At 46.4% G+C, this 26,439-nt stretch overlaps 1 protein-coding gene across 1 annotated transcript in view; it reads left to right on the plus strand.

Annotated features, from left to right (window-relative positions):
* The first annotated feature begins 3,808 nt into the window (after positions 1-3,808).
* The window catches only part of Dpf3 (double PHD fingers 3), a 359,744-nt gene continuing 337,113 nt past the window's right edge, over positions 3,809-26,439 (plus strand). The window contains exon 1 of the mRNA XM_004649423.3: positions 3,809-3,840. Within this exon, the coding sequence (XP_004649480.1) occupies positions 3,809-3,840 (32 nt within the window). The remainder of the gene's footprint in view (positions 3,841-26,439) is intronic.

Genomic DNA, 26,439 nt, shown 5'->3' on the forward strand with positions numbered 1-26,439 from the left:
AAGTGCTGAAACATTGTGCTAGTCCTAGAATTTTTTTTTTTTTTTTTTGGTTTTTCAAGGTAGGGTCTCTGGCCCAGGCTGACCTGGAATTCACTATGTAGTCTCAGGGTGGCCTCGAACTGTTGGTGATCCTCCTACCTCTCTCTGCCTCCGAGTGCTGGGATTAAAGGCGTGTGCCACCACCGCCTGGCTAGAACTGCGATTTTAAGTGTTTGGATATCACAATCAGCAAGTGGGCTTTTCAGTTGTATATAGTTATGTGACCCTCACTGAAACTCTCTTTCTTTCTTTTTATTTATTTATTTATTTATTTATTTATTTATTTATTTATTTTTTTGAGGTAGAGTCTCACTCTAACTCAGGTTGACCTAGAATTCTCAGGGTGGCCTTGAACTCATGGCAATCCTCCTACCTCTGCTTCCCAAGTGCTGAGATTGAAGGTGTGTGCCACCATGTCCTGCTGAAACTTCCTGTTTCCATCAAAGTGGTTCATTTGCTCATTTTCTTGGATCAATGCATTTCAAAAGCTAATGTGAAAGAAAGCAGTGGCTCACAGACCCTTATTGCTGAGCCTGCCCTCTTTTCCGAGTTCTAAGTCAAAGAGCATGAGCTTTTCTCCCCACTTTCTCTTCTTTGGATTTCAGCTGAAATCCTAAGCATGTTTGCTCTGACACACTTTGTTGCTTTTCCAACTTTTTTCTCAATTTCCTTTGCCTTACCACAAAAAATAAAAATAAAAAAATAAAAACAAAACAAAACCAAACCCTAAAATGGAGAGACAATGTTACTTTCTGTTGTCCTTTTATTCAGATTCTTTCTGCTCTTTATGCCATCAGGAAAAATTGACTTTTCCTATACAAAAATAAATGTGTATCAGGAGCTTGCTATGTGGCAGACACTCGACGTGTGTGACCTCATTAAATTCTGGCAAGATCTACATGAAGTAAACTTTATTAGTACTGCCACTTCTCAGGCAAGGAAACTGAGACATTCAAGTTGCTAAGTAACTTGCCGAAGATAACACACTTGGTAAGGGGTGGGCTTGGCCCAGGGGACTTCAACATCTATGATGTACGATGTACGTAGGTACTGCTGCGTGTTAGACTTAGCATTCTCCAATACTCCGTTTAAGGCTCTTGTCCCCTTCAGTGTGCTCACTCTAAGCTCCTTTGCTTCTCAGCATTCTGGCAAAATTTGTGGCAAAACATTTAAACCAGCCTGGCATGATAGCACATGCCTTTAATCCTAGCACTTGGGAGGCAGAGGTAGGAGATTGTGGTGAGTTCAAGGCCACCCTGAGACTACATAGTGAATTCCAGGTCATCCTGGGCTAAAGGGAGACCCTACCTCAAAAATAAAATAAAACAAAACAAAACAAAACAAAACAAAAAAACCCTTTTAAACCCAAGTTAAAGCCAGCCATGGTGGGACACATCTTTAATCACATAACTCAGGAGGCTGAGGTAGGAGGATCACTGGGAGTTCAAAGCCAGCTTGGACTACAGAGGGAGTTACAGGTCAGCCTGGGCTAATGTAAGACCCAAAACAAAACAAAACAAAACACCCACTTAAAGTCATACTTGGGAGGCAGAGGTAGGAGGATCACCATGAGTTGGAGGCCACCCTGAGACTACATAGTGAATTCCAGGTCAGCCTGGGCCAGAGTGAGACCCTACCTCAGAAAAACAAAAAACAAACAAACAAAAGAAAAACTAAAACCAAAACCTAAAACAACCTCCCCTTAACATATCCACTGGAGCAGGAGGCAGATTGAAAGTCTTTGTGAGCTAGGCATGGTGGTGCATGCTTTTAATCCCAGCACTAGGGAGGCAGTGATAGGAGGATCACTGTGAGTTCGAGGCCAGCCTGAGACTACAATTCCAGGTCAGCCTGTACTAGAGTGAAACCATACCTCGAAAAACCAGAATTAAAAAAAAAAAAAGTCTTTGCTTGTGTAGCTCAGGATGATCTGGAACTGGCTTTGTAGACCAGGCTGGCCTCCAATTTAGCAAATGCCTCTGCCTGTACTACCATGACTTTAAAGAGATTCAGGCTTGCCCTGGCTACATTATGAGACCCTGTCAAGAAAGATAGAACAGGGAAGAAAAAAGGAATGACTCCATAGAACTTGACTCTGTTACTTACTAAGCAAACAGAGACAGTTAAACATTCCAAGTCTACACAAATATACTGACAGCCTCGTTCTGCTTATCTGTAAACTGTATAGAGTGGAACTCTGAAAGCTCTGGGATGTTTTGTAACTTTTTATTTTTCGAGGTAGGGTTTCACTCTAGCCCAGGCTGACCTGGAATTCACTATGGAGTCTCAGGGTGGCTTCGAACTCACGGTGATCCTCCTACCTCTGCCTCCCGAGTACTGGGATTAAAGACGTGCGCCACCACGCTCGGTTACATTTTTTTTTTTAAATATCCTATTCATTGCCTTGACAGTAGTAGCAAAAGAAAGTGAACAGGCAGAGCAATGAACTGGCAATTTGGCATTTCTTCTTTTGTTCGCCCCTCCCCCAGGAGCCTCGCTAATGACCTGGTTAAACAGCGTCGGGATGGTCGCCAGGCTTCTATATGCTAACGACGCCCTAGCCTTCTTGGTGACTCAGTGTGATTTCACCCACTCCGAACCTCCCGGTGTCCGGGGAAGCCTTGACTTCGCACAGGTCTCCCAGTTTTGTCAAGGGTTCTCCAGTGGAGTGCACACTGGCTCGAAGTAGCAGTCAGGCTCCCTGGATGCCTCGGGTCACGTCGTATTGTTCACTAGCAAATTCTTTCCACCTCCTATCTAAGTCATGAAAGGTGACTCCAGAATCGCCAAGTGCCACTCCCCGAAGGGACTCTGGCAACACCCAGCACCGAGCCCAGAACTTCTGCCTGGTGGCTGCGTCCCTGGAGGCGGACCGCGTTCCTCTTAAGTCGTCCTCGGCTTCGCGAGCGCCAGGTCCCACCCACCCCGCGGCCCAGCTGGCATCATTGCGGGTGTCTGGTGAGGGTGCAGAGAGGTGGTCGCGGGGTGGTGGTGGGACTGCGCACTGACCACCGGACATTACATAAGGATAACCCTGGCTGCAGGAGAAAGCCTGACATTGAGACCTTCCAGGGGGAGGGGAGGTGCTGTCCCGGAGTGGCCAGGGAGAGTGGTGGCAGTTCCGAGAAACCCCAGAGAGGAAGGTGGTTGAGATAAAGAAAACACTTCGGGAACTAGAAGACTAAACAGCAGCACCCCACCCCGGAGCATTCAGCAAACGGCAGGGCACGTGTAGTCATTTCGGGGAGGGAAACGGGCAGCCTTCCAACTTTCACACTAGAACTCGGGAAAGTGGGGGTTCCAAACGATGGTAAGCAAAGCCAAAAAGCTCATGAATGGATTCAATGGTCTGTTAGCAATCTGTAAATTATTTCTATCCGGGAGCGCAAACTCTCTGTACTCATTTTCTTTTTTTAAAGTAAAGAGACTCAAACCAAGCTAGAAATGCTCTCCCTTGTGTCTGCACTTACCATGATCGGGGAAATAAAAAAAAAAAAAGAAAAAAAGAAAGAGAAAAAAAAAAGAGCTGCTAGCGCGCGGTTACTGCCCCTTTAAGACCTGCTCGCTCTTGGGCTCTACAAAAGGGAGTGACCTCTGGGCTTTGACAGCTCCCCTAATAACTACCATCGCGCAGGCTCCGCCCACCCGGCGGCCAAGCCGCGCCGATTGGCCGGCGGGCCGGTATCCCGTGCTCTGATTGGCCCGCCGCTTCCCCTGAGCGAACCTTTAGAACTCTGAGACAGACAATATTCTGTTACATTGTAGCAAAATGGCGACTGTCATTCACAACCCCCTGAAAGCGTAAGTAAGACTAAAAAATGTACATATTCCGCGTGGTTTCAATATGAAAAAAAAGGCGCCTTCCGCGCGCGGAGCGCTGCTCATGCCGGGCGCGCGCCGGCGCCTCCAGCCGCGGCGGGGCTGGGTTTTTTTTTTCTTTTCCTTTCTGCTCTTTACTTCTTCATCTTTTATTTTTCTTTTTTCCCCCCTCTCAGCGCGCAGAAATGTCAGGAGATGCAATTAAAAAAAGAGAGTGAGAGAGGGAGAGAGAAAATTGTTACGTGTGTGTTCGGCTTCCCTGGTGAGCTGAGAGCGGGGGGATCGCAGTTGGAAGCTCCAGCGCTCCACTGGAGCTCCAGGCGCGGGTTCGTGGGCAGCTCGGGGTGGGGAGGACTGGCACGGGCTCTTCACCTCCGCTGAGTCCTCGGCGTCGCCCCGGGGGGTTGCTGCGGAAACCCCGACCGAGCGCCGGGCAAGGGGCGGCGGCGGTGCGCTCCGCTGAGCCCTGCGCTCCGAGCCCGGCTCCCCGCCCCGACCACCCTCCCGCCGCGGGCTCCGGAGTTTGCGGGGCGTTCTCAGCCTTCCGATCGCTCTGGGAGTTTGTGCAAAAACCTTCCGGAGTTGGGGAGGAGCGCGAGGGTAGCTGCAGGTCCCGAGAACCCCCGGAGGTTTTGAGGGGGGGTGTTCAGGTGATTTGCTCCAGGCTTCACCCACCGGGCTGCCGAGGGATCTGGCAGACGCTCCGGGCGGCCACCGTGGTGTCAGCGTTATTTGTTGGCTGTATGGTCAATTAAGGACTCGGGGGAACTTGGGGTGGATCGGGAGGCAGGTCTCCGCAACGGGGTTCTCGGGGCGATAAAACCGCGGCGCAACGAGAGGAGGGCGCCCGGTTCCTCCGCCCCCCCACCCCCACTCCGCCAGCCCCGAGCGGCCCGGGGGCAGGTGTCTGTGGCCGCCTCCCGGAGACTTGCCGGGATCCCGGGCGCTCAGAGCCGGCCGAGCCGTGCTGGGCGAAGACTCGCGGGGGACAGTGGCGGGGTCCTATCTCCAATTCCTGCCTGCCTTCCTTCCTTCCTCCCCCTTTTCATCCTGCCTGGCTCCCTTCCTTCCTTCCACCCGGTGGAACTGTTAAGCCGCCAAGTCCGCTGGAGATCGCGGAGCCGGGATGGGGGGTGGTGGCTTTGGAAAACTAGTGTCGCTCGAAAAGGGGCGCTATTGGCAGGGATGTTGGCAGAGGGTGGATCCCTGGGCATCGCCGCGCGACGTAGGCTCGCGGTCAGCGCCCCCTGGTACCAGGACTTCTCCGCCGGGTTGAAAGCCTCCGGGAGGGGGGAAGGTGCGCTGGTGGGGGGAGTGTTTTGTGTCCCCAATTCTTCCTGGCGGGGTGGTGGTGGTGATGAAGGAGGAGGAAGGCTAACCCCGGGCTCCTCCGGGGATCGAAAACCAGGTTCGCACTGGGGGAGCAGAGAGGGGGATTCCTAAGTACAGTAGGGACCGCCGGGGAGAGCCCGTCGTGTTTGCGCCGGTTTATCTCCCGTCAGTCATAAGGAACAGCGGTGGGAATGTGCCAGGGCTTGGAATATATCTATCATTTGTATTTCCATTGAGAAGACGTTGGACGCTGAGGCTGAGCGGAGAGGAGTTTCTAGCGTCAGTTCTCTCTCCCAAGCGTGCGTGCGCGCGCTTGCACACACACACACACACACACACACACACACACACACACACACACACAGAGAGAGAGAGAGAGAGAGAGAGAGAGAGAGAGAGAGAACCGCGCTTGCACCGCACAGCTTTTTGCACCCGAGAAAGAGAAAATGTTTTGTGGCGGAATAAATGGGCGTAACTTCGCCGCATCCTCGCGGCCGCCTCTCGTTCGCGAGTTTCTCCCGAATCCACAGCGGATTTGCCTTTCCAGCCGAAAGCGCCTGGCTGAGCTGATGCCACCAGGTCAAGCCCGAGTTAGATGTTATAGCGCACATGTGCCCGGGGCGGGGGGTGTCCTTTATGGAAAGCGTTGCCTTGGTGGACCTGGGAGCCAGCTCACGCGGGGCGCGCGCAGGATCTACGGTCCAGGGGTGCCCTGCCTTGCTCCACTGTGTGTGTGTGTGTGTGTGTGTGTGTGTGTGTGTGTACATGGATGGGGGCAGGGACAGAGACGCGAGTAGAAGGTGGCCAATCCTGGCTGGTTAGTGGAATTAGTTCTGAATGACTCTGGATAATTGGAAACAGTTGCGGTAGGATGCATTTGTAACTCTGTTGACACGCACGCGCACGACACCCCTGTCTGCCTTTTCTAGTTGGGTGCCGAGCGGTCACTTATAATTAGCTGCCCCCGCCCCCTTTTGCATCTCCTTTCCCCGGGGGCGAGAGGGCGTAAACAATAACTCCCAATCCCGCAAGCCTTTTTTTTTTGTGCGCCCTGGACATTTTTGAAAAACTCAGTTAACACCGGAGCACATGAGTTGTTTTTAGAAGACCGACCCCATCTGCTTTTTAAAAAATTGATTTAAATAACTTAAAAAAAACATCTTATATATTTCATTTGTTTTTTGAAGTTGCTGATCAGGAACAAAACACACTTGGATAAATTATGCATGGGCTAAATTAGAACAAAGCGCAGAGACACATCAAGCCGAAGGGATGGATGAGGGCGCAGGGAGGAGGAGCGGGGAGAAGGGTTTGGAGAGCTCTGTATTTATCCTCGTGTGTCCCTCCTGACAATGAAACGGAGCTCAACGACATTAGCATTTTCTGTGCGTGCAGTGAGAGTCTACCCTTAAAAAAAAAAAAAAAAAAAGCCAGTATCTCGGACGCCCCCTACAGAAGCTGGTCACACAAAGGTTTCCTGTAGCATTAGGGGATAAGTCATGATAGTTACTGCGCTGCCAAGACGGCCAGCAGCTCAGGACTTTCATGCCACACCTACGTGGGGCTCCGACTTCTCAGATGGGGAACTCTTTCATGAATGCTGGCTTCTTCCCATGTGGGGCATTCAATAATTCAGTTGGCTAGAGTAATTATAGATGGTGCAATTTAAATCTGGTTGCTTTGGGGTCTTCCATGGGGCCCAAAGCTTCTCAAACCACAAGCCATATCTTTTTTTTTTTTTTTGGCTGTTTGGCTTTCTTCCTGACTGTCTTTGATCTCCCCTCAACTCCCTTTCTTCTTTCTCTTGTACCCTTCACCCCTTCCTCTCTGAAGCTGACAGCCTGGCTTCTCTCTGTTGTCCCCTTAACATCTTATTACTGCCCAACAGGGTGTTAGAGGCAGAAACAGGAGCCGCCTGGACACATCAGATCACAAAGGGGACTCAGCAGGTGGCCCCACAATACATCTGGACATACGGAATTTAAAAGCAAAAACAAAAAAAAAAAGGAGGAAAGAAAGCATTGGTGGTGGACATGTATGATGTGTAAATACGAATCGCATATTATTTAATTTAGTAGGTACTGTCTGAGCAAATATGGTTTAAGAGTTATCCTTATTTCTTGTATATACTAGGGTCAGAGTGAAGTGAACACATGTAGGTAACACAAAAAATGGATTTGATAAAGGTGTGTGTGTAAGTCATATAAGGTATATTCTGGTTGATGTCTACATGGCTAGGAAGTATAATGCTTTTATATTTTATATCAGTTCTAATCTTTTTTTTTTTTTTTTTGAGTTTTCAAGGTAGGGTCTCACTCTAGCTCAGGCTGACCTGGAATTAACTCTGTATTCTCAGGATGGCCTTGAACTCATGGCGATTCTCCTACCTCTGCCTCTCGATGGCTGGGATTAAAGGCCTGCGCCACCACGCCCGGCTTCAGTTCTAATCTTTTAAAAATATTTTATTTACTTATTTGCAAGCAGAGAAAAGAGAAACAGACACAGAGAGAGAATGGGTATACCAGGGTATCCAGCCGCTGCAAATGAGCTCCAGATGCATGCACCACTATGTGCATCTGGCTTTACGTGCAGCCTGACAAATTCACCTGGGTCAATAGGCTTTGCAGGCAAGCACCCTAACCGCTGAGCCACCCCTCTAGCCTAGGTCTAATGTTAATATTCTAGTTTACATAAGCCATTTTCCCCAAGTTGGGGAAACAGCACTTTAAACAACTTAGTCTTTCAGTAAGTTATTAAAATTCTGGTTTGTATGCACCTAACAGGGAATGCCTGCCACCTTCTGCCAGATTTGATTATGTGCATATACCTATTGTAACTGTCTTCTTAGAAAGAAAAAAAACCCCTATTATTATGTAATTATTCCATATAAACCAGTAGGGCTTTAGCTAAAATTAATTATTTATTTATAAAGAATGAGATAGCCCGGTGTGGTGGTGCACGCCTTTAATCCTAGCACTTGGGAGGCAGAGGTAGGAGGATCGCTGTGAGTTTGAGCCTCAGCCTGAGAATACAGAGTGAATTCCAGGTCAGCCTGAGGTAGAAGGAGACCTTACCTTGAAAAATTAAAAAAAAAAAAAAAAAAGAATAAGCTAAGTAAGCTATTTGGTCATGCTTATAATTGCTAGTATACTAACACACATTATACATAATTGTATAAAAACCATTCCTGGGGGCTGGAGAAATGGCTTAGCGGTTAAGTGCTCTCCTGTGAAGCCTAAGGACCCAGGCTTAAGGCTCGATTCTCCAGGACCCACTTTAGCCAGATGCACAAGGGGGCGCATGTGTTTGGAGTTACTTTGCAGTGGCTGGAAGCTCTGGCGCGCTCATTCTCTCCCTCTCTCTCTGCCTCTTTCTTTCTGTCGGTCACTCTCAAATTAAAAACAACAACAACTACAAAGCGTTCCTGGTTGAAGATATGGCTTAGTTGGTAGAGTGCTTGCCTGGCATGCACAAAGCCCTGGGTTCTATTCCAGGCACCTCATAAATTGGGTATGGTGGCACATGCCTGTAATCCCAGTACTCAGGAGGTAGAGGCAGGGGGATCAGAAGTTCAAGGTTATCCTTGGCTACCTAGGGAGTTAGCAGTAGTCTGGGCTATGTGAGACTCTGTCTCAAAACAAAACAAACAAAAACCCCAAACCAAAACAAACACCCTCCCCCCACCCCACAGAACTAAACACAAAACCAAAAACCTTTCTTTTGAAAGGAGTTACTCTAGCTTGGAGATGTGTGTTGTTACCCCTACTTTATGATTAAGGACACATCTCTGAGAAAAGTAAATATTTACTTAGCCAAGATCCAACACAGCTTGTGTGTAGCTGGGCCTTGGTTCTTCTTCTCTGTCCATTCTCTCATCTGAATGCCCAGTGTTCTAATCTAAAGTGGTCTGGGGGCAGACGGACCGCACTCTTGCTGTGGAAGCCAGTTTAGCTATCTTAGAGGAAGAGTTGCAGGGCATTGGGGGGGAGGGGGGTGGAATGGGGGGGGAGTGTCACATTCCTGGTCCTAATCTCTTCCTTGGCATTTCTGCCGGGGTGAGAGTTGTGAGTAGGGACTAAGTGGAGATCATTGGGTTGGGACATTGAACCTGCAGCCTTTTATGGGCATTATTTTAGTCCTTGATGTAAAAAGACCCCCAGACACTTGGTGCCTGAGAACTACCTTCTCCATCTGCTTCTGTAAAAGCAAACAAAAACAAAACTCCCTAAATTCTCCAACCTTCACTAGCACCCATTCATTTTCAGTGCGATCTGAAAGTGATGAGTAATTTCTGCCAGAATCCAAGTGGGGAGGCATTGTCACTGAGTGAACCTCTGAAAAATCTCCTGGCCTGCACACCTCCTGGGGTCACGTGAGATCGAGTACCTGTGCAGAAGTACTCAATAATAAGGACTGGAATTCACTGGTGACTTACTTGGCGATTTCTCATTTCCTCTTGACTTTTTTTTTTTTTTTCCTCTGGAATCATGCAGGTAGTTGGAATTTGGATACACCTGAGAAAAGTCATAATATCCCATGCTGTTTTAAAAACCATCTGCTGAAATCAATGCAAAACAATAAATGCAGGGTGAGAATGTTTTGTTTTGAGCATGCCCCAGCAAAAGGGGAGAAACTAACACTGATGCTTCCTTCTTTAGGGTGCGGCTGTCCTGGTTGTAGTGGTGGTGGGGCTGAATTCAGGCCTGTTTATTTTATTTATTTCCTTATTTATTTAAGAGAGAAAGCGTGGGGGCGGGGGCGGGGGGAGATAGAGACAGAGAATGGGTGCACCAGGGCCTCCAGCCACTGCAAACTCCAGACACATGTGCCCCCTTGTGCCTCTGGTTTATGTGGGTCCTGGGGTTTCAAACCTAGGTCCTTTGGCTTTGCAGGCAACCACCTTAACCTTGAAGCCATCTCTCCAGCCCCTAGGCCTGTTTATTATCCTAATATCTACAAAGTAACTTTTGTGGTTTTTGAGTGTTTTGAAAGTCACTTGAAGAAAGAAATGTAGCCAAATGTGGCCAACTTCTGAAAAAAAAAAAAAAATCCCACAACCTCAGAAATATTTTTTACCCGCCTGGGATTTTTCTATCAGGAGTCTAATGTAAGCATGACCCTAGTTTTAAATAGTGTTTAAATATGATGGTATTTAAGAAGGAAAGATAAAGATTGGCCTGGGGGGTGGGGAGGAGAGAGAATGGCTGAGTGGATAAAATCGCTGTGTGGTCTGGAAAGCAGAAGAGATGATTGTTCAACTGCCAGTGAGTGGGATAGGGAACCCATTGTAAACCCCCAAGTTTTCTAGTTGAGGAAGTGACGAGGGCGAGGTGTGGTGTTTTCTGGATTAAAAAAAAATATTTTTGTTTTTTATTTATTTGAGAGAGAGGGAGAGAGAGAGAGAGAGAGAGAGAGAGGCAGATAGAGAAAGAATGGGCGCATCAGGGCCTCCAGCCACTGCAAACGAACTCCAGACACATGCGTCACCTTGTGCATCTGGCTGACGTGAGTCCTGGGGAATCAAACCTGGGTCCTTTAGCTTTGCAGGCAAGCACCTTAACGGCTAAACCATCTCTCCAGGCCTGGATTTGTTTAAAAATATTTATTTATTTGAGAGAGAGAAAGAAGGGGAGAGAGAGAGAGAGAGACAGAGAGAGAGAGAGAGAGAGAGAGAGAGAGAGATGGGGCACGTCAGGGCCTCCAGCCACTGCAAATGAACTCCAGTTCTCGGTGCAACCTTGTGCATCTGGTTTACATGGGTCCTGGAGAGTTGAGTCAGGCTCCTTTGGCTTTGCAGACAAGCCCATTAACCGCTAAGCCATCTCTCCAGCCCCCGGGTTTGTTTTTCTTATTGGTAGGGTTACTGGTGTTTCATAGTCTGTCAAACCATATGGATGAATGGAGCTAGCATCATAAAACTGTCAGTGAGGGAAGATCGTTTTTTTTTTTTTGGCCTGTGATTTGCATTAGAGTTTTAAAAGCAGTGGTTAGGGGGTGTTGGTGGGGGAGGGGGTGGGAAAAGAGAAGCAGAGTGTGGAGAATGTTGAGGTCGTGTGTTTGTGGATAGCACTGTATGTGGGGGTGTGGCAAGGGAGGAAAGGAAAGCTTGGGGCAGTTTCAGGGGCTCTGTGTGGAAGCAGGAGGAGTGAGATTAGACTTAGAGCTAATAATGGGGTTCAAATAGCCCACGTCGAGGCCTCTGCCACCAAGGCCTTGGGTTGAGTCTGGTGAACAATAATGGCACATGTCTAATCCTCCTTTTGCCTCCCTCCTTAGCCCTGAATCCAGAGGCTGTGGGCATCTCAGGTTGCTCTGAAAGGATGTTGCTATTCATCTTGAAAATCTGCTGTTTGTATTAGCTGCAGTTGAAATCTCTGCCACAAATTTTTTTCCTATCTGCTAACTTTTACCTGATAACCATGTGGCCCTTTCTCAAATGCTGGCCCCCTTCCTATGTTCATTTCTTTTTTTTTTTTTTAAAGAAAAAGTATTTTATTTTTATTTACTTATTTATTTGAGACAAAGGCAGATGGAGAGAGAATGGGCACACCAGGACCTCTAGCCAATCCTCTGGATTGCATTTAGCCAAAATCTTTCTGGGTCTTCTCTTTACCGTGGTGTCCATGCCAACTGACATCATCATGTCTAACAAAAACTCTTCATGTATACTCAGTAAACAGTAACTTCCTTGGTTGAGAGTGTAGATCAGTGCTTACTAAGGGCAAGGCCCTGGGTTCAATCTTCACCAATATATATATAAAAAAAAGCAAGTAAACAAGGGAACACACATTTCTATTGGTAGAGGCACCATTTCCGACTCTCCGTCTCTGTAGATACGCCTGTTCTAAGGACTTCATACGAATGGAATCCTGCGATATTTGTACTTTTGGGCCTGGCTTATTTCATTCAGCATGGTGTCTTCAAGGGTCATCCATGCTGTAGCATATATCAGAACCTCGTTCCTTTTTATGGCCATTGTATGCGTAGCCCACATTTTGTTTATCCATTTATCTGCTGATGGACACTTGGTCCATTCCCTCCTTTTAGCTATTGCAAATAAAGCTGCTATAAACATTTGTAGGAGCACGTGCTAGAATCCTTGCTTTCAGTTCTTTTGATTGGGGGCTACATTTCTAAATAGCACAGGTGGCTTCCACGTTATAACACCTCCAACAACGCTAATAGCATTGTAGAATTCAACTTCAGAGCCCTCTCTCTAAGCAGGTTTTTGGGGTAAATGCACTGGGAACCAGGAACTCAGAGGCTCACATCTTCCATCCCTAGCTAGAGGACTGTCCCCTTCATGTCCCTTCACCATGTGTGGCCAGGACTCCCTTCTGAGTGTGTCAGCAACAGGGGGAGAGAAAGCGTGTAGGGATGACAGGCCAGTTTGAGAGTTGGGACGTGAGGTTCACAACCAGCGATCTTAGTGCTTGTGAGTTTGAAGCCAGTATGGGCTTTTTCGTGAACCCAGCCTGGGTTACCAAATGAGACCTTGTCCCCGAAGTCACAGGCTGGAGATTTTGGTAGAGCATTTGTCTGGAATACATGAAGCCCCGAGTTCAGTCCTCCACACCAAGTAAGCCAGGGTGGTGGTATACGCCTGCAATTCCAGCACTCAGGTGATGGGAAATAACCAAAAAGTGAACCAGGGGGCTGGGGAGATGGCTCAGTGGTTAAAGGCACTTTTTTTTTTTTTTTTTGTTTCGTTTTTCAAATAAGGAGGTAAAGTCTCACTCTAGCCCAGGCTCACCTGGAACTCACTATGTAGTGTCAGGGTGGCCTTGAACTCACGACAATCCTCCTACCTTTGCTTCCAGAGTGCTGGGATCAAAGGCGTGTGCCACTATGCTCACATGTTGTTTTTTTTTTTTGAGATAGGGTCTCCCTCTAGCTCAGGCTGACCTGGAATTCACTATGTAGTCTCAGGCTGGCCTCAAACTCACAGCGTTCCTCCTACCTGTCCCTACTGAGTGCTGGGATTAAAGACATGTACCACCATAGCCAGCTAAAGGTACTTTCAGTTGCCCAGTATCCACATAAAGGCAGATGCACAAAATGCTATGGGTGTCGAGTTTATTTACATCCACATGTGGCCCTGGTGTTTCTATACTCACTCTCTTTCTATCTTTCTCTCTCTGCTCACAAATAAATAATTAAAAATGCCTTTTTTTTTTTTTTTTTTTTTGGTTTGGTTTTTCAAGGTAGGCTCTCACTCTAGCCCAAGCTGACCTGGAATTCACTATGTAGTCTCATGCTGGCCTTGAACCCATGGTGATCCTCCTACCTCTGCCTCCCAAGTGCTGGGATTAAAGGTGTGCACCACCATTCCCAGCTAAAAATACCTTTTAAAAAGTGAGTCAAGTGCCTACGCAAGACCATCATAATAGGAGGAAAAGATCATGACATCAAAATAAAAGAGACACTGATTGAGAGGGGGAGGGGAAATGATGGAGAGTGGAGTTTCAAAGGGGAAAGTTGGGAGAGGGAGGGAATTACCATGGGATATTTTTTATAATCATGGAAGTTGTTAATAAAAATTTGGAAAAAAAAAGTGAGTCAAGGATTGGGGAGATTGCTCAGCAGTTAAAGGCACTTGCTTGTAAAGCCTGCTGGCCTGTGTTGGTAGGGGTTCGATTCCCCAGTATCCACATAAAGCCAGATGTACAAAGTGTTGCATGCATTTGGAGTTTGCAGTGATAAGAGGCCCTGGTGTACCCACTCACTTGTAATTCTCTCTTTCTGTGCTTAAATAAATAAAAAGTCAGAGAATATGAGGAAAGATCTGGGAGAATTTTTTTTTTTTTAAGTGAGTCAAAAGCCAGGCGTGGTGGCTCACGCCTTTAATCCCAGCACTTGGGAGGCAGAAGTAGGAGGATCACCATGAGTTCGAGGCCCCCGTGAGAATACAGAGTAAATTCCAGGTCAATCTGGGCTAGAGTGAGACCTTACCTCAAAAAACAAAAACAAAAACAAAAACAAAATAAATAAATAAAATTAAAAAAAAGTGAGTCAAGAGTTAAGCCTGTCTTTTTTATTTTTTTTTTCTTCAAGGTAGGGTTTCACTCTAGCTCAGACTGACCTGGATTTCACTATGTCATTTCAGGGTAGCCTTGAACTTGTGGTGATCCTCCTACCTTTGCCTCCCGAGTGCTGGGATCAAAGGCGTGTATCACCATGCCTGAGTTTTTAAAATTATTTAAAAAATTTTTTTAGACAGTGAGGAGACCCTGCATCTCTTTTCTCCACCATTCCCCTTACTCCCATACAACTCCCGAAGGGCATTTTAGAAAGTTGAAACTCCAAATGTGAGATGATTCTGGGAAAAGTGAAGTTTCCTGTAGCTGACTGAGACCTCAGAGAGTCCATATTACCTAATCTTTTAGCATTTATTTATTTATTGTGTGTGTATGTGTGATGGTGGGGATCGAGCCCAGGGTCTAGATCGTGCTTGGTAAGTACCTCCTGAGTCATATATCCAGCCCTTATTTATTTTGAGATAAGATCTTATTAAGGAGCTCAAGCTGGCCTTGAAGTCATGATGATCCTCCTGTCTCTGCATCCTGAGTAAATGGGATTACAAGACTCCACCACTGTGTCTGGCCTAGTAAACCTGAAATGACTGTTGCTGGCATCATGTCTAATCATTGTTCTTTAGGAACTGAAAAATTTGCGCATCCACTGGTTGTCCATGGCTCTGGGAGCTCAGAGGGCTTTTCCCATGGTCTGGTTTGAAATGAGTGAGGAGATGAGCTCAAGGAAGCTCATATCATTTCCCCTTGGTGTCCCTGGACAAGCCCACCCTCAATGTCGGCATAAGTGGAAGGTCAGTGGAGAGAGAGGTTCACTTTTCTTATGTCCTCGGTCGGGCTCTGGCTCCTTCCACCGAGATGATCAAGGAGAGAAGGTGTGAAGGAATGGCTGGAGCTTGGATTGCAGGGTGAGTAAAAGGAGGTGGGCTGCTGACCTCGGAGTCGGCCGTAAGAAGGTACTCTAAGCCAGCGTGGTGGCTCATGCCTTTAATCCTAGCACTTGGAAGGCAGAGGCAGGAGGATCACCATGAATTCAAGGCCAGGAATTCCAGGTGAGCCTGGGCTAGAGTGAGATCTTACCTAGAAAGAAACAAAAAACCAAAAAACAAACAAACAAACAAAAAACCCCCCAAAAACAAAACAAGGGCTGGAGAGATGGCTTCGTGGTTAAGGCACTTGCCTGCAAAGCCAGAGGACCCAGGTTCGATTCTACAGGACCCATGTAAGCCAGATGCACAGGGGGCACACACATCTGGAGTTTGTTCACAGTGGCTGGAGGCCCTGGTGCACCCATTCTTTCTCTCTTTGAATGCCTATTTCTCTTTCTCAAATTAAAAAAAAAAAATACTAGAAAAGAAAAAAAAACCCAAAACACAACAAAAACCAAGAATGTACTCTATGGAAAACTAGATGGTGGGAACCCACAACAGGGCTCAGACATCCCAATCAGCAAGTTACGTCTTGGATTCCAGCCCTGGAAATGTTTCAGATGCGAGTTCACCGCAAAGTTTCAAGAATCCTTTACTCCATATAGAAGCAAAGTAAGTAAAAAAACCATCCCTGCTTCCATTATCCCTAGCCAACGACTTTCCATGTGTCTTTGTTGAGTTGAGCCCAGTGAGAAGAATCTTACTGGATTTGGCTTCATCCTGTTCTGGCCAACTTGTGGCTAGCTCAGAACCCACCAGCCAAATGGCTTTCCTCCCTGCACTTAGGAACTTCTGTTTCCAGAAAGGCTTCTCTCTGTAGACTCTTGCTCTTTGGTGGGGTGAATTGGGCGCCTGTGAAGCAGGAGGTTGACTGTTCTAGAAGGCCTCTCCCAGGGAAGTCACTGTTGGCGTGTGTGTGGGGTGTGCGTGTGTGTGGGGGGGAGGTGGGAGGCCATGCTGCTAGAGATGGGGAAGGGCAGGGTGGCTGGGGCATTGGGAGTGGAGGGAATATATTCTCTCCTGCTAATTATTTTCCCTGAGGACTTCGCCAATGCAGAACCATCTATTATCGAGGGAGCGCTCCATGGTGGCTCTGATGTGATGAATGCTAAGTGGAAACAAGCAAGAAAAATTAACAGGCATCTGCTTCTGTCCACCTAATTAAAATGCATATCCAAATGCATAATTCCTTATGTTTCACCATGCGCACACTCCCCTTCCAATCCCGACTCTGGAGGAGGGGGAAAAAAAAACCTAACACTTTGCCCCAATCATTTCTCTTGATTATATTTTCATCCAGGAAGACCTGAGGGCTTCCCTTCCCTCAGAGTAGAGAAGAACCCAGTCTTCTAACAATTCAGAACTTGCTGTATATTTATTTATTTATTAGAGAGAGAGAGAGAGAGAGAGAGAGAGACAGAGGTAGAGAGGTAGAGAGAGAGAGAGAGGGAGAGAGAGAGGGAGGGAGAAAATGGGCATCCCAGGTCTTCCAGCCTCTGAAAATTAGCTCCAGATGCATGTGCCACCTTGTGCATCTGGCTTACGTGGGTCCTGGAGAATTGAACCTGGGTCTTTTGGCTTTGCAGGCAAGTGCCTTAAGTGCTAAGCCATCTCTCCAGCCCATGTTTATTTATTTATTTTTTAAGTTACATTGGGCCTGAAAATTCTGAGCATTTAACAAATTTAAAATCAAAAGCAAAAGTTTATCTGACTGTAATAAAAAAAAAAAAAAAGAAGCAAGCAAGGAAGTTAAAACATTAAAAAACAGGGAGAGAACTCGGGAGGCAGAGGTAGGAGGATCACCATGAGTTCAAGGCCACCCTGAGATGACAGAGTGAATTCCAGGTCAGCCTGGACCAGAGTGAGACCCTACCTCGAAAAACCAAAAAAAAAAAAAAAACAAAAAACAAAAAAAAAAAAAAAAACAGGGAGAGAGAAGAAGAAAGGAAGAGTCCTTGCCATTTTGGCTGACCTTTTAGTTGTGTTCAAAGACTGGCTTGGGAGCTTAGCAGTTAAGGCACCTACCTGCAAAGCCCAACTGCCTGGGTTCGATTCCTCAGTACCCACATAAAGCCAGCTGTATAAAGTGGTGCATGCATTCTGGAGTTCTCCTTCCCTCTATCTACCTCTTTCTCTTAAATATTTAAAAATAAATAAACTGGGCATGATGGTGCACATCTTTACTAACAGCACTCGAGAGGCAGAGATAAGAGGATCGTTGTGAGTTCAAGGCCACCCTGAGGCTGCAGAATGAATCCCAGGTCAGCCTGGGCTAGAGCAAAACCCTGCCTCCAAAAATAAATAAATAAATAAATAAATAAATAAATAAATAAATAAATAAATAAATAATGAAAATATATGGGAAAGCCATTGAATTTAGTGTCTGCTAATTTGGTTTAACCTATCTGGAGGCTGAAGTTTACTTCTGTGAAAAAGAGGATACTGAAAAATATGAAAACAAAAGAGGTTAGAGCATGCGTGGTGGCTCGCTCCTGTATTCCCAGCACTTAGGAGGTATGGGAAGTTCTATGTCAGCATGGGCTAGAGTGAAACCATGCCTCACAAACAAACCTCCAAACACACACTCAACACTGCCCTGGACGGTCTTTCCCCTCTCTGTGTCTTTCGTGGCTTCCCCTCTCTGACTGCTGCTATTTCTTACAGCATACACAGCAACGCCCAAGTTTTCCAGAGAGACTTGAGAAGCCAGCGATTCATCTAGCCTTGTGTTTCGAAAAACACCCGTGTCACAGCCCCAAGTCTGTTTGAAATCCAACAGTTACTCTTAATCCTTATCTTCTCCGTTTCCTTCATTCAGCCCATCATTTTCTCCTTCTCCACAGAACTTTTACTCAGTTCTCATGTAGTATTTCACAGAGCATGCAACTTCAGTCATTGTTTCAGTCATTCACCATCACAGACATCTCTGTGGCAGAGCCTGCTCCCCGGCTGCCCCCCAGGCCCCTCCCAATCCCCCCCCATCTGCCCTCCACAGCAGCCCCAGCTGTTGATTTATCAGGGCTGGCCGGCTCAGCAGTGCATGGAGATTGCTTTTAATTAACTCTCTTCATTTTTCCCAATCTTCAGGGAGCAGCAGCCATTTAATGATTTTAATATTTTATCTGGATTTATATTCACCTTATTTGTTGTTTGACTTCTGCATTTGCTCTTCCTGAAATGCTTCCAGACAGATAGGTTTATTTGCCCCTTCCTCCTGCCCCCAAGACCTTTCCAGAGGTGGGAAGATGGACAGGCTCCCCAAAAAAAGGTTGTCACCACACCAATGTTGGCTTGTTCCATGCTTTAGATGGAAGACTTTGTTTATGGGAGATCCAATTTTTCAAAAAAAATTTTACTTATTTAAGAGAGAGAAAATGAGCATGCCAGAGCCTCCAGCCCCTGTACACGAACTCCAGATGCATGCGCCACCTTGTACATGTGGCTAACTTGGGTCCTGGGGAATCAAACCAGGGTCCTTTCGCTTTGCAGGCAAATGCCTTAGCCACTAAGCCATCATTGCAGTCCCAGGAGACCCGATTTTACCTGAAGGAGCTTCTAGCTTTTCATTAAAAAAAAAAAAAAAAAGGAACAAAAAAAAAACAAACAACCCAGGTATGGTGGCTCATGCCTTTAATCCCAGCACTTGGGAGGCAGAGGTAAGAGGATTGCCATGAGTTCGAGGCCACCCTGAGATTCCATAGTGAATTCCAGGTCAGCCTGGGCTAGAGTGAGACCCTACCTTGGAAAAAAACAAAACAAAACAAAACAAAAAACAAAAAAAAAAAAAAGGAGCCGGTGTATATGCCTTTAATCCCAGTCTGAGATAAACGTAAATTCTAGGCTGGGGAGATGGCTCAAAAGCTAAAAGCACCTGCTTACAAAGTCTGCTGGCCTGGGTTTGAATTCCCAGAACTCACACCAAGTGGCACATGTCTGATGATCATTTGAAGAAAGCAAGAGGCCCCGCTGTGCCCCATGCATTCTCTTCTCTCTCTCTGATTGTAAATTAAAAAAAAAGGATTAAGAAAATACTTTCTGGGGCTGGAGAGATGGCTTAGCAGGCTTAGCAGTTAAGGTGCTTGCCTGCAAAACCAAAGGACCTTGGTTCGATTCCCCAGCACCCACATCCCAGATGCAAAGGTGGTACACGCGTCTGGAGTTTATTTGCAGTGGCTGGAAGCCCTGGCGCCCATTCTTTCTCTCTCACTCTGCCTCTTTCCCTCTCTCAAATAAATAAAAATATATATAATATTAAAAAATACTTTCTGAGCTGTATTAAGTAAAGCCTCTTTGCCACTTTTGTGTTTGCCCAGAAGATGTGAGCTGCATAGAGACTTGGGTAAAACCTGTTTCCTGGGGTTCACTCGTAGTCGTAACTTGAGGTCTATCATCTTGCCCCCCCCAGCCTCACGTAGCTCAGTGGGGTTTTGTTTTGTAAATAAGAGACTGTTCTTCCTAGGATGCCCAGGTTGCACTGAAGAGATCCTGGGCTTAGCCAACCCAGTAGCTGGTACTCCAGGTGTGCACCATCATACCTGGCACAGTGGCCTTTTGAATCAGCTGCAGGATACCTGCTGTAGGGCGGGCTGGGGAGAGGTTCAGCCTAGACTTCATGCCACCTGTTGGTTCTTGAGCCGCCTTCTTCAGCACTTGACTCCTTTCTCATGCCCACTGCTCAGTGATGGGCAAATGCATAGCCATCAACTGAGCATCCTGACATTGCCTCCCAGCTTCCTCTGAGCCGTCGGGCCTGAGCTTTCTCTCAACAGAGCCCCATCCAACCGGCGTGCATGGGGACCAGTTTTTAGAACTAACACGTCCATAAAACATCCTTTTAGCATCTCAGTTTGGAGATGAGTCTTCAGGGTTACCTGTTGCTAGGCAACTGCTGGCTAAACTTTGAGCCTGATCTGGGGATTGCAGTGAATTGCCCTGGGTGGCTTGTGTCTACCGTTAGGGACTTCGATTTGCAGCAGTGGCGTTGAGAATGGGAGATTGAGAGAAGACATTCTTCTCTATGTGCTAGGGTTTTAAAAGTCTAGCCGAGAGCCTGACTCTCTCTAGTCAGTACACAAAGATGTTTGCGTAGGTGATGCAAATGGCGTCTTCTTCCTAGCTCCTGGCAAGGAGTCCACCTCTCCTCCCCGAGGCTCTGCCGATCTGCCCTGTTTATGTCAGGAGCTCAGCCTGGTGCAGGAGAGTCAGTTTCAACACTGCACGCTATTTAGTGTGTGCCTGGGCATTTCTTTCTCTCTTCTTCTTAATTTTATTTTCTTAACTTTAAAAAATTATTTATTTACTTATTTATGGTTTTTCAAGGCACAGTCACATTTTATCCCAGGCTGACCTGGAACTCACTAGGTAGTCTCAGGGTGGCCTTGAACTCATAGAGATCCTCCTTCCCCTGCCTCCCAAGTGCTGGGATTAAAGGAGTGAGCCACTACACCTGGTTTATTTTCTTAATTTTTTTTCGAGGCACAGTCCCACTGTAGCCCAGGCTAGCTAGCTTGGAACTCTGTAGTTCCAGGCTAGCCTGTAACTCATAGCCATCCTCCCATCTCTGCTGGGATTAAAGGCAAGGGGTTTGGGAAAAGCAAAGGGAATCTTCCCTGAACATTCTTTTTTTTTTTTTTTTTTTTTTTTTTTTTTTAATTTGAGAGCGACAGACACAGAGAGAAAGACAGATAGAGGGAGAGAGAGAGAATGGGCGCGCCAGGGCTTCCAGCCTCTGCAAACGAACTCCAGACGCCTGCGCCCCCTTGTGCATCTGGCTAACGTGGGACCTGGGGAACCGAGCCTCGAACCGGGGTCCTTAGGCTTCACAGGCAAGCGCTTAACCGCTAAGCCATCTCTCCAGCCCTTCCCTGAACATTCTTAACTTTCAGGTGTCAGGAGAGATGCAGGCTTGGGCTTGTCCACGTGTAGGAGGTGCAGCTGCGCCCCATGGCCATGCCACCGCTCTGGCAAATCCAAACAGCTGTTTGCCCTCTTTTTTTTTTTAAAAAAAAAACATTTTATTTTTTTTCTCAGTTTTATTAAACATTTCCCATGATTGTAAAAATATCCCATGGTAATACCCCCCTCTCCCCCTTTTCCCCTTTGAAATTCCCTTCTCCATCACATCCACTCCTCATCTCTATAAGTCTCTCCTCTATTTGGATGCCATGATCTTTCCCTCCTCTTATGATGGTCTTGTGTAGGTAGTGTCAGGCACTGTGAGGTCATGGATATCAAGGCCAATTTTTTGTCTGGAGGGAGCACATTGTAAGGAGTCCAGCCCTTCCTTTGGCTCTTACATTCTTTCCGCCACCTCTTCCGCATTAGACCCTGAGCCTTGGAAGATGTGATCAAGATGTTACTCAGTACTCCAGTCACTTCTTTCCAGCACCATGACACCTTCTGAGTCATCCCAAGGTCACTGCCATCTGAAAAGAGAAGATTCTCTACCCAAAGTGAGAGTAGCATTAATATAAGGGCATGAATATTAAGAGAATTGCTTACTGGGCAGTTTGATAAGCATAGTATATACACTAATCCAGACATCAGCAGATGTTACAACCCTAGGGCTCACGACTACCCCTGTTTTAAGTTTTCAGTATCAGGGATGTATTCCCTCCCATAGAGTTGGCCTCCAGTCCAATTGGAAGGCAGTTGGTTTCCACCATGACAGACGTGCCACTATTGCAACCCATTGGTTCATTTGGCCTGGCTGGCCAATTATAAGGCTTGCAGTGTCCACTGTTGAGTATCTTCACTGGTGGTGTATCTTTCTCCCATTGAACTGCATGCAGAATGGCTTCTTCCAGCTTTCTGTCAGCTGATCTACATGGAGGAGGTTATCAGCTCAGTTCCAGCAGAATTTCTCAGTGGCCTTGCAGCCCAAGTATATGGAATCTTCAGCAATAGGGTCTTACCATCTATTCCTGGTGGGAAACCAAGGGCCTCGGCAATGGCCTATAATGTTTTGGGGGCATCAGGGACCTCCCTGGCCAACAGCTCACTGGAAGGTATCCATCCCTGGCACTGAAAATTTTCTAACAATGATCTATGGCTCCTGAGTGTTCCATTGTCCAAAACTGAAGGATTCCATTTGATTTATTTATATCCTCTCATATTAAAAAAATATTTTTATTATATGCAAGGAGAGAGAGAGAGAGAGAATGGGCATGCCAGGGCCTCAAGCCATTGCAAATGAACTCCAGACATGTGCCGTTCTGTGCATCTGGCTTTACGTGGGCACTGGGGAATCAAGCCTGGATCATTAGGCATTGTAGGTAACTGCTTTAACTGCTGAGCCATCTCTCCAGCCCTGCTTACCCTCTTTGGTCCTGGGGAGTAAAGGCAAATCCTTTTTGCATTTGCTTCCTTCCTTCTCTCTCGCTGTCTTTCATTCTTATTCTATAGTCTGGTCTGGCCTCCAACTCTCTAGGTTGCTGGCTTTCAAGACTCAACAATCCTCCAGAATGCCAAGACGAAAGCTATCATACTGGCTTGCTTTGTTCCTTTTAGAAAATATTCGAGGGCTGGGGACATGGCTCAGTGGTTGAAGGTGCTGGCTTGCGAGGCCTGTTGGTCTGGGTTTGATTCCCCAGTACCCATGTAAAGCCAGCTGCACAAAGTTGTGTGTGCATTTGGCATTGGTATGCAGTGGTAAGAAAATATTCAGTGTGAGGTTTGTGGCTAGCTATGGATGAGCCCATCCCATTTTATTGCATGCATTGTGCTCTGTTATGCAGTGTTTCCCTTAGCCTTATTATTTCTTAATGTATATATATTTTTATTGACAATTTCTATACTTATAGACAATAAACACCTTGATAATTCCTTCCCTTTCCCTTTCCCTCTCCCACTTTCCCTTTCACAACTCCATTGTCCACCATATCCCCTCCGTCTCTCCATTAGTCTCCCTTTTATTTTGATGTCATCATCTTTTCCTCCTATTATGAGGATCTTGTGAAGGTATTGCTAGGCACTGCGAGGTCATGGATATTGAGGCCAGTTTCTGTCTGGACAGTTGCATTGTAAGGAGTCATACCCTTCCTTTGGCTCATGCATTCTTTCTGCCACCTCTTCTGCAATGGACCCTGAGTCTTGGAGGGTGTGATAGAGATGTCTCAGTGCTGAACACTCCTCCGTCACTTCTTCTTAGCACTATGTTGTCTTTTGGGTCATCCCAGTGGTCACCACCATCTGAAAGGAGAAGCTTCTCTAATCAAAAGTGAGGCCGGGCGTGATGGCGCACACCTTTAATCCCAGCACTCGGGAGGCAGAGGTAGGAGGATTCCATGAGTTCAAGGTCACCCTGAGATGACAGAGTTAATTCCAGGTCAGCCTGGACCAGAGTGAGACCCTACCTTGAAAAACCAAAAAAAAAAAAAAAAAAAAAAAAAAAAAGTGAGATAAGCACTCAGGAGGCAGAAGTAGGAGGATCACCATGAGTTTAAGGCCACCCTGGGGCTACATAGTGAATTCCAGGTCAGCCTGGACTAGACTAAAACCTTACCTCGAAAAACTGAAAAAAAAAAGTGAGAATTGTGTTAACATGTGAATATGAACATTACGTGTAGTGCTTATAGGGCAGTTTGGTGGGCAGAATATGTGCATTTAGCCACACAAGAGCAGGCTTTATACCCCCAAGTCTCATGACCTCCTTTGCCATAGGCTTTTGACTAGGTTTTCAATACCAGGCTTGTATTCCCTCCCATAGAGCAGGTCACTAGTCCAATTAGAGAGCAGTTGGTTTTCCCTAGAGCAGACATGCCATTATTGCACCCATCTGGTCATTTGGCCTGTCTGGTCAAACTTGAGGTTTCCAGTGTCCATTGGTTTCATTGCTGATGACTTCTGCCTCCCATGAGGCTGCATACAGTGCAGCCTTCACCAGCTTTCAGTTGGCTGGGCTTCAGGGAGAAGCTTTTCAGCTTAGCCCCAGCTTGATTTTCCAGTGATCTTGTCATCAAAGCACGTGAAGCCTTCAATAGGGTCTTACTGTCTGTTTCTGGTGGGGAACCAAGGGCCTTGGCAATAGCCTGTAATGCTTTGGAGGCAACAGGGACCTCCCTGGCCAATAACTCATTGGAAAGTATTCCAACCTTGGCATTGAACATTTTCTAGTAACAACCTATGGCTTTTGGATGTGCCATTATCCCAAAAAGTAGGCTTTCATATATCTTATTCAGAATATCTTGATTTTTTTTTTTTTCAAGGTAGGGTCTCACTCTAGCCCAGGCTGACCTGGAATTCACTATGGAGTCTCAGGGTGGCCTTGAACTCATGGCGATCCTCCTACCTCTGCCTCCCAAGTGCTGCGATTAAAGGCATGCACTACCATGCCCGGCTATAGAATATCTCAAATTTTGATTGACCCTCTTCCTACCCTTCTTTTACTCAATCTCTTCCTCTGGCCTTGCTTAGGCTAGTCCACTCACTGTAATCTGTTCTTCTACATATATGTGTTTATATATATGTAATACTATCCCCCTAAGGCCTTCCCTCTCCTCCTTCCCTTACAGACTTTTTCTAGCTTTCTGGCCTCTGCTACCAATTTTTGGTTTCAGCTCACACAGAAGTCCAGTCATCTGTAGCTAGGATCCACATATGAGAGAGAACATGCAAAATTTGGCTTTCTGGGCCTAGGTTACCTCATTTAGTATAATCCTTTCCAGATTCACCCATTTTCCTGCAAATTTCATATTTACTGCTGAGTAGAACTTCATTATGCAAATGTACCACAACTTCATTATCCACTCATCTGTTGAGGGACATCTAGGCTGGTTCCATTTCCCAGCTATTGTGAATAGAGCAGCAATAAACATGGTTGTGCAAGTATCTCTAAGGTAGTGAGAAGAGTCCTTAGGATATGTACCTAGGAGTGCTATAGCTGGGTCATATGGTAAATCTACTTTTATCTGTCTCAAGAACCTGCACATTGATTTCCACAATGGCTGCCAGACTACATTCCCACCAAGAGTGTAGAAGGGTTTACCCTTTTCTGCATCAGTGCTAGCATTTATTGCCATTTGTTTCCTTTTAAAAAAATTATTTTTATTTTCATTTATTTATTTGAGAGTGACAGACAGAGAGAGAAAGAGGCAGTTAGAGAGAGAATGGGCGCGCCGGGGCCTCCAGCCACTGTAAATGAACTCCAGACGTGTGTGCCCCCTTGTGCATCTGGCTAATGTGGGTCCTGGGGAACCGAGCCTCGAACGGGGTCCTTAGGCTTCGCAGGCAAGTGCTTGACTGCTAAGCCATCTCTCCAGCTCCACCATTTGTTTTCTTGGTGATAGCCATTCTGACAGGAGTGAGATGGAATCTCAAAATAGTTTTACTTTGCATTTCCCTGATGGTCCTTTAGCCTATTTATACTATGTTGCAGGCCTTTTTAAAATTTTTTATTTATTTGAAAGAGAGAGGGAGAGAGAGAATGGGCACACTAGGGCCTCTTACCAGTATAAATGAAACTCCAGATAGCTTGGGGGTTCTGGGGGGTTGAATCTGGGTTCTTGGTTTTGCAGGCAAATGCCTTAGCTGCTAAGCCAACTTTTCAGCCCCAGAGCTTTTTAGTTTTTATCTTTGTTTATTTTTGTGGTGCAGTGGATTGAACCCAAGACTTTGTGTATACTAGATAAGCGCTTTACCACTGAGTCCCCAACACCCCTTTAAAAGTTTTCTTTTATTTATTTGAGAGTGAGACGGTAGAGAGAGATGAATGGAAGCAGCAGGGCCTCTAGCCACTGCGAACAAACCTTGTGCATCTGTTGTTTTTGTTGTTGAGGTAGGGTCTTGCTGTAGCCCAGGCTGACCTGGAATTCACTATGTAGTTTCAGGGTGGCCTTGAACTCATGGCGATCCTCCTACCTCTGCCTTCAGATTGCTGGGATGAAAGACATGTGCCATCACGCCTGGTGTATCTTTTTTTCTTTTTTTTTTTAACATGGATACTAGGGAATCAAATCTGGGTCCTTAGGCTTCATAGGCAAGCCCCCCTCAGCCCCTTTTTTGTTGTTGTTTAAAGGTAGAGAAGAACAGTAGGTGTGAGCCCTGAAATGGTTCAGCCTGAGATTGGACTCCAGCAAGAGTTCGCTGTCTGTTCTGTCAAATTCTGGAGGTAACCAACTATAGGTTTTAGTTATGTATTCTTTTAAAATATTTGTTCATGGGCTGGAGAGATGCCTTCGCGATTAAGTGCTTGCCTGTGAAGCCTAAGGATCCCAGTTCAAGGCTTAATTCCCCAGTACCCCTGTAAGCCAGATGCACAAGGTGGCACATGCATCCGAGTTTGTTTGCGG

The sequence above is a fragment of the Jaculus jaculus genome, chromosome 7 (genome assembly GCF_020740685.1).
Source record: "Jaculus jaculus isolate mJacJac1 chromosome 7, mJacJac1.mat.Y.cur, whole genome shotgun sequence".
NCBI lineage: Eukaryota > Metazoa > Chordata > Mammalia > Rodentia > Dipodidae > Jaculus > Jaculus jaculus.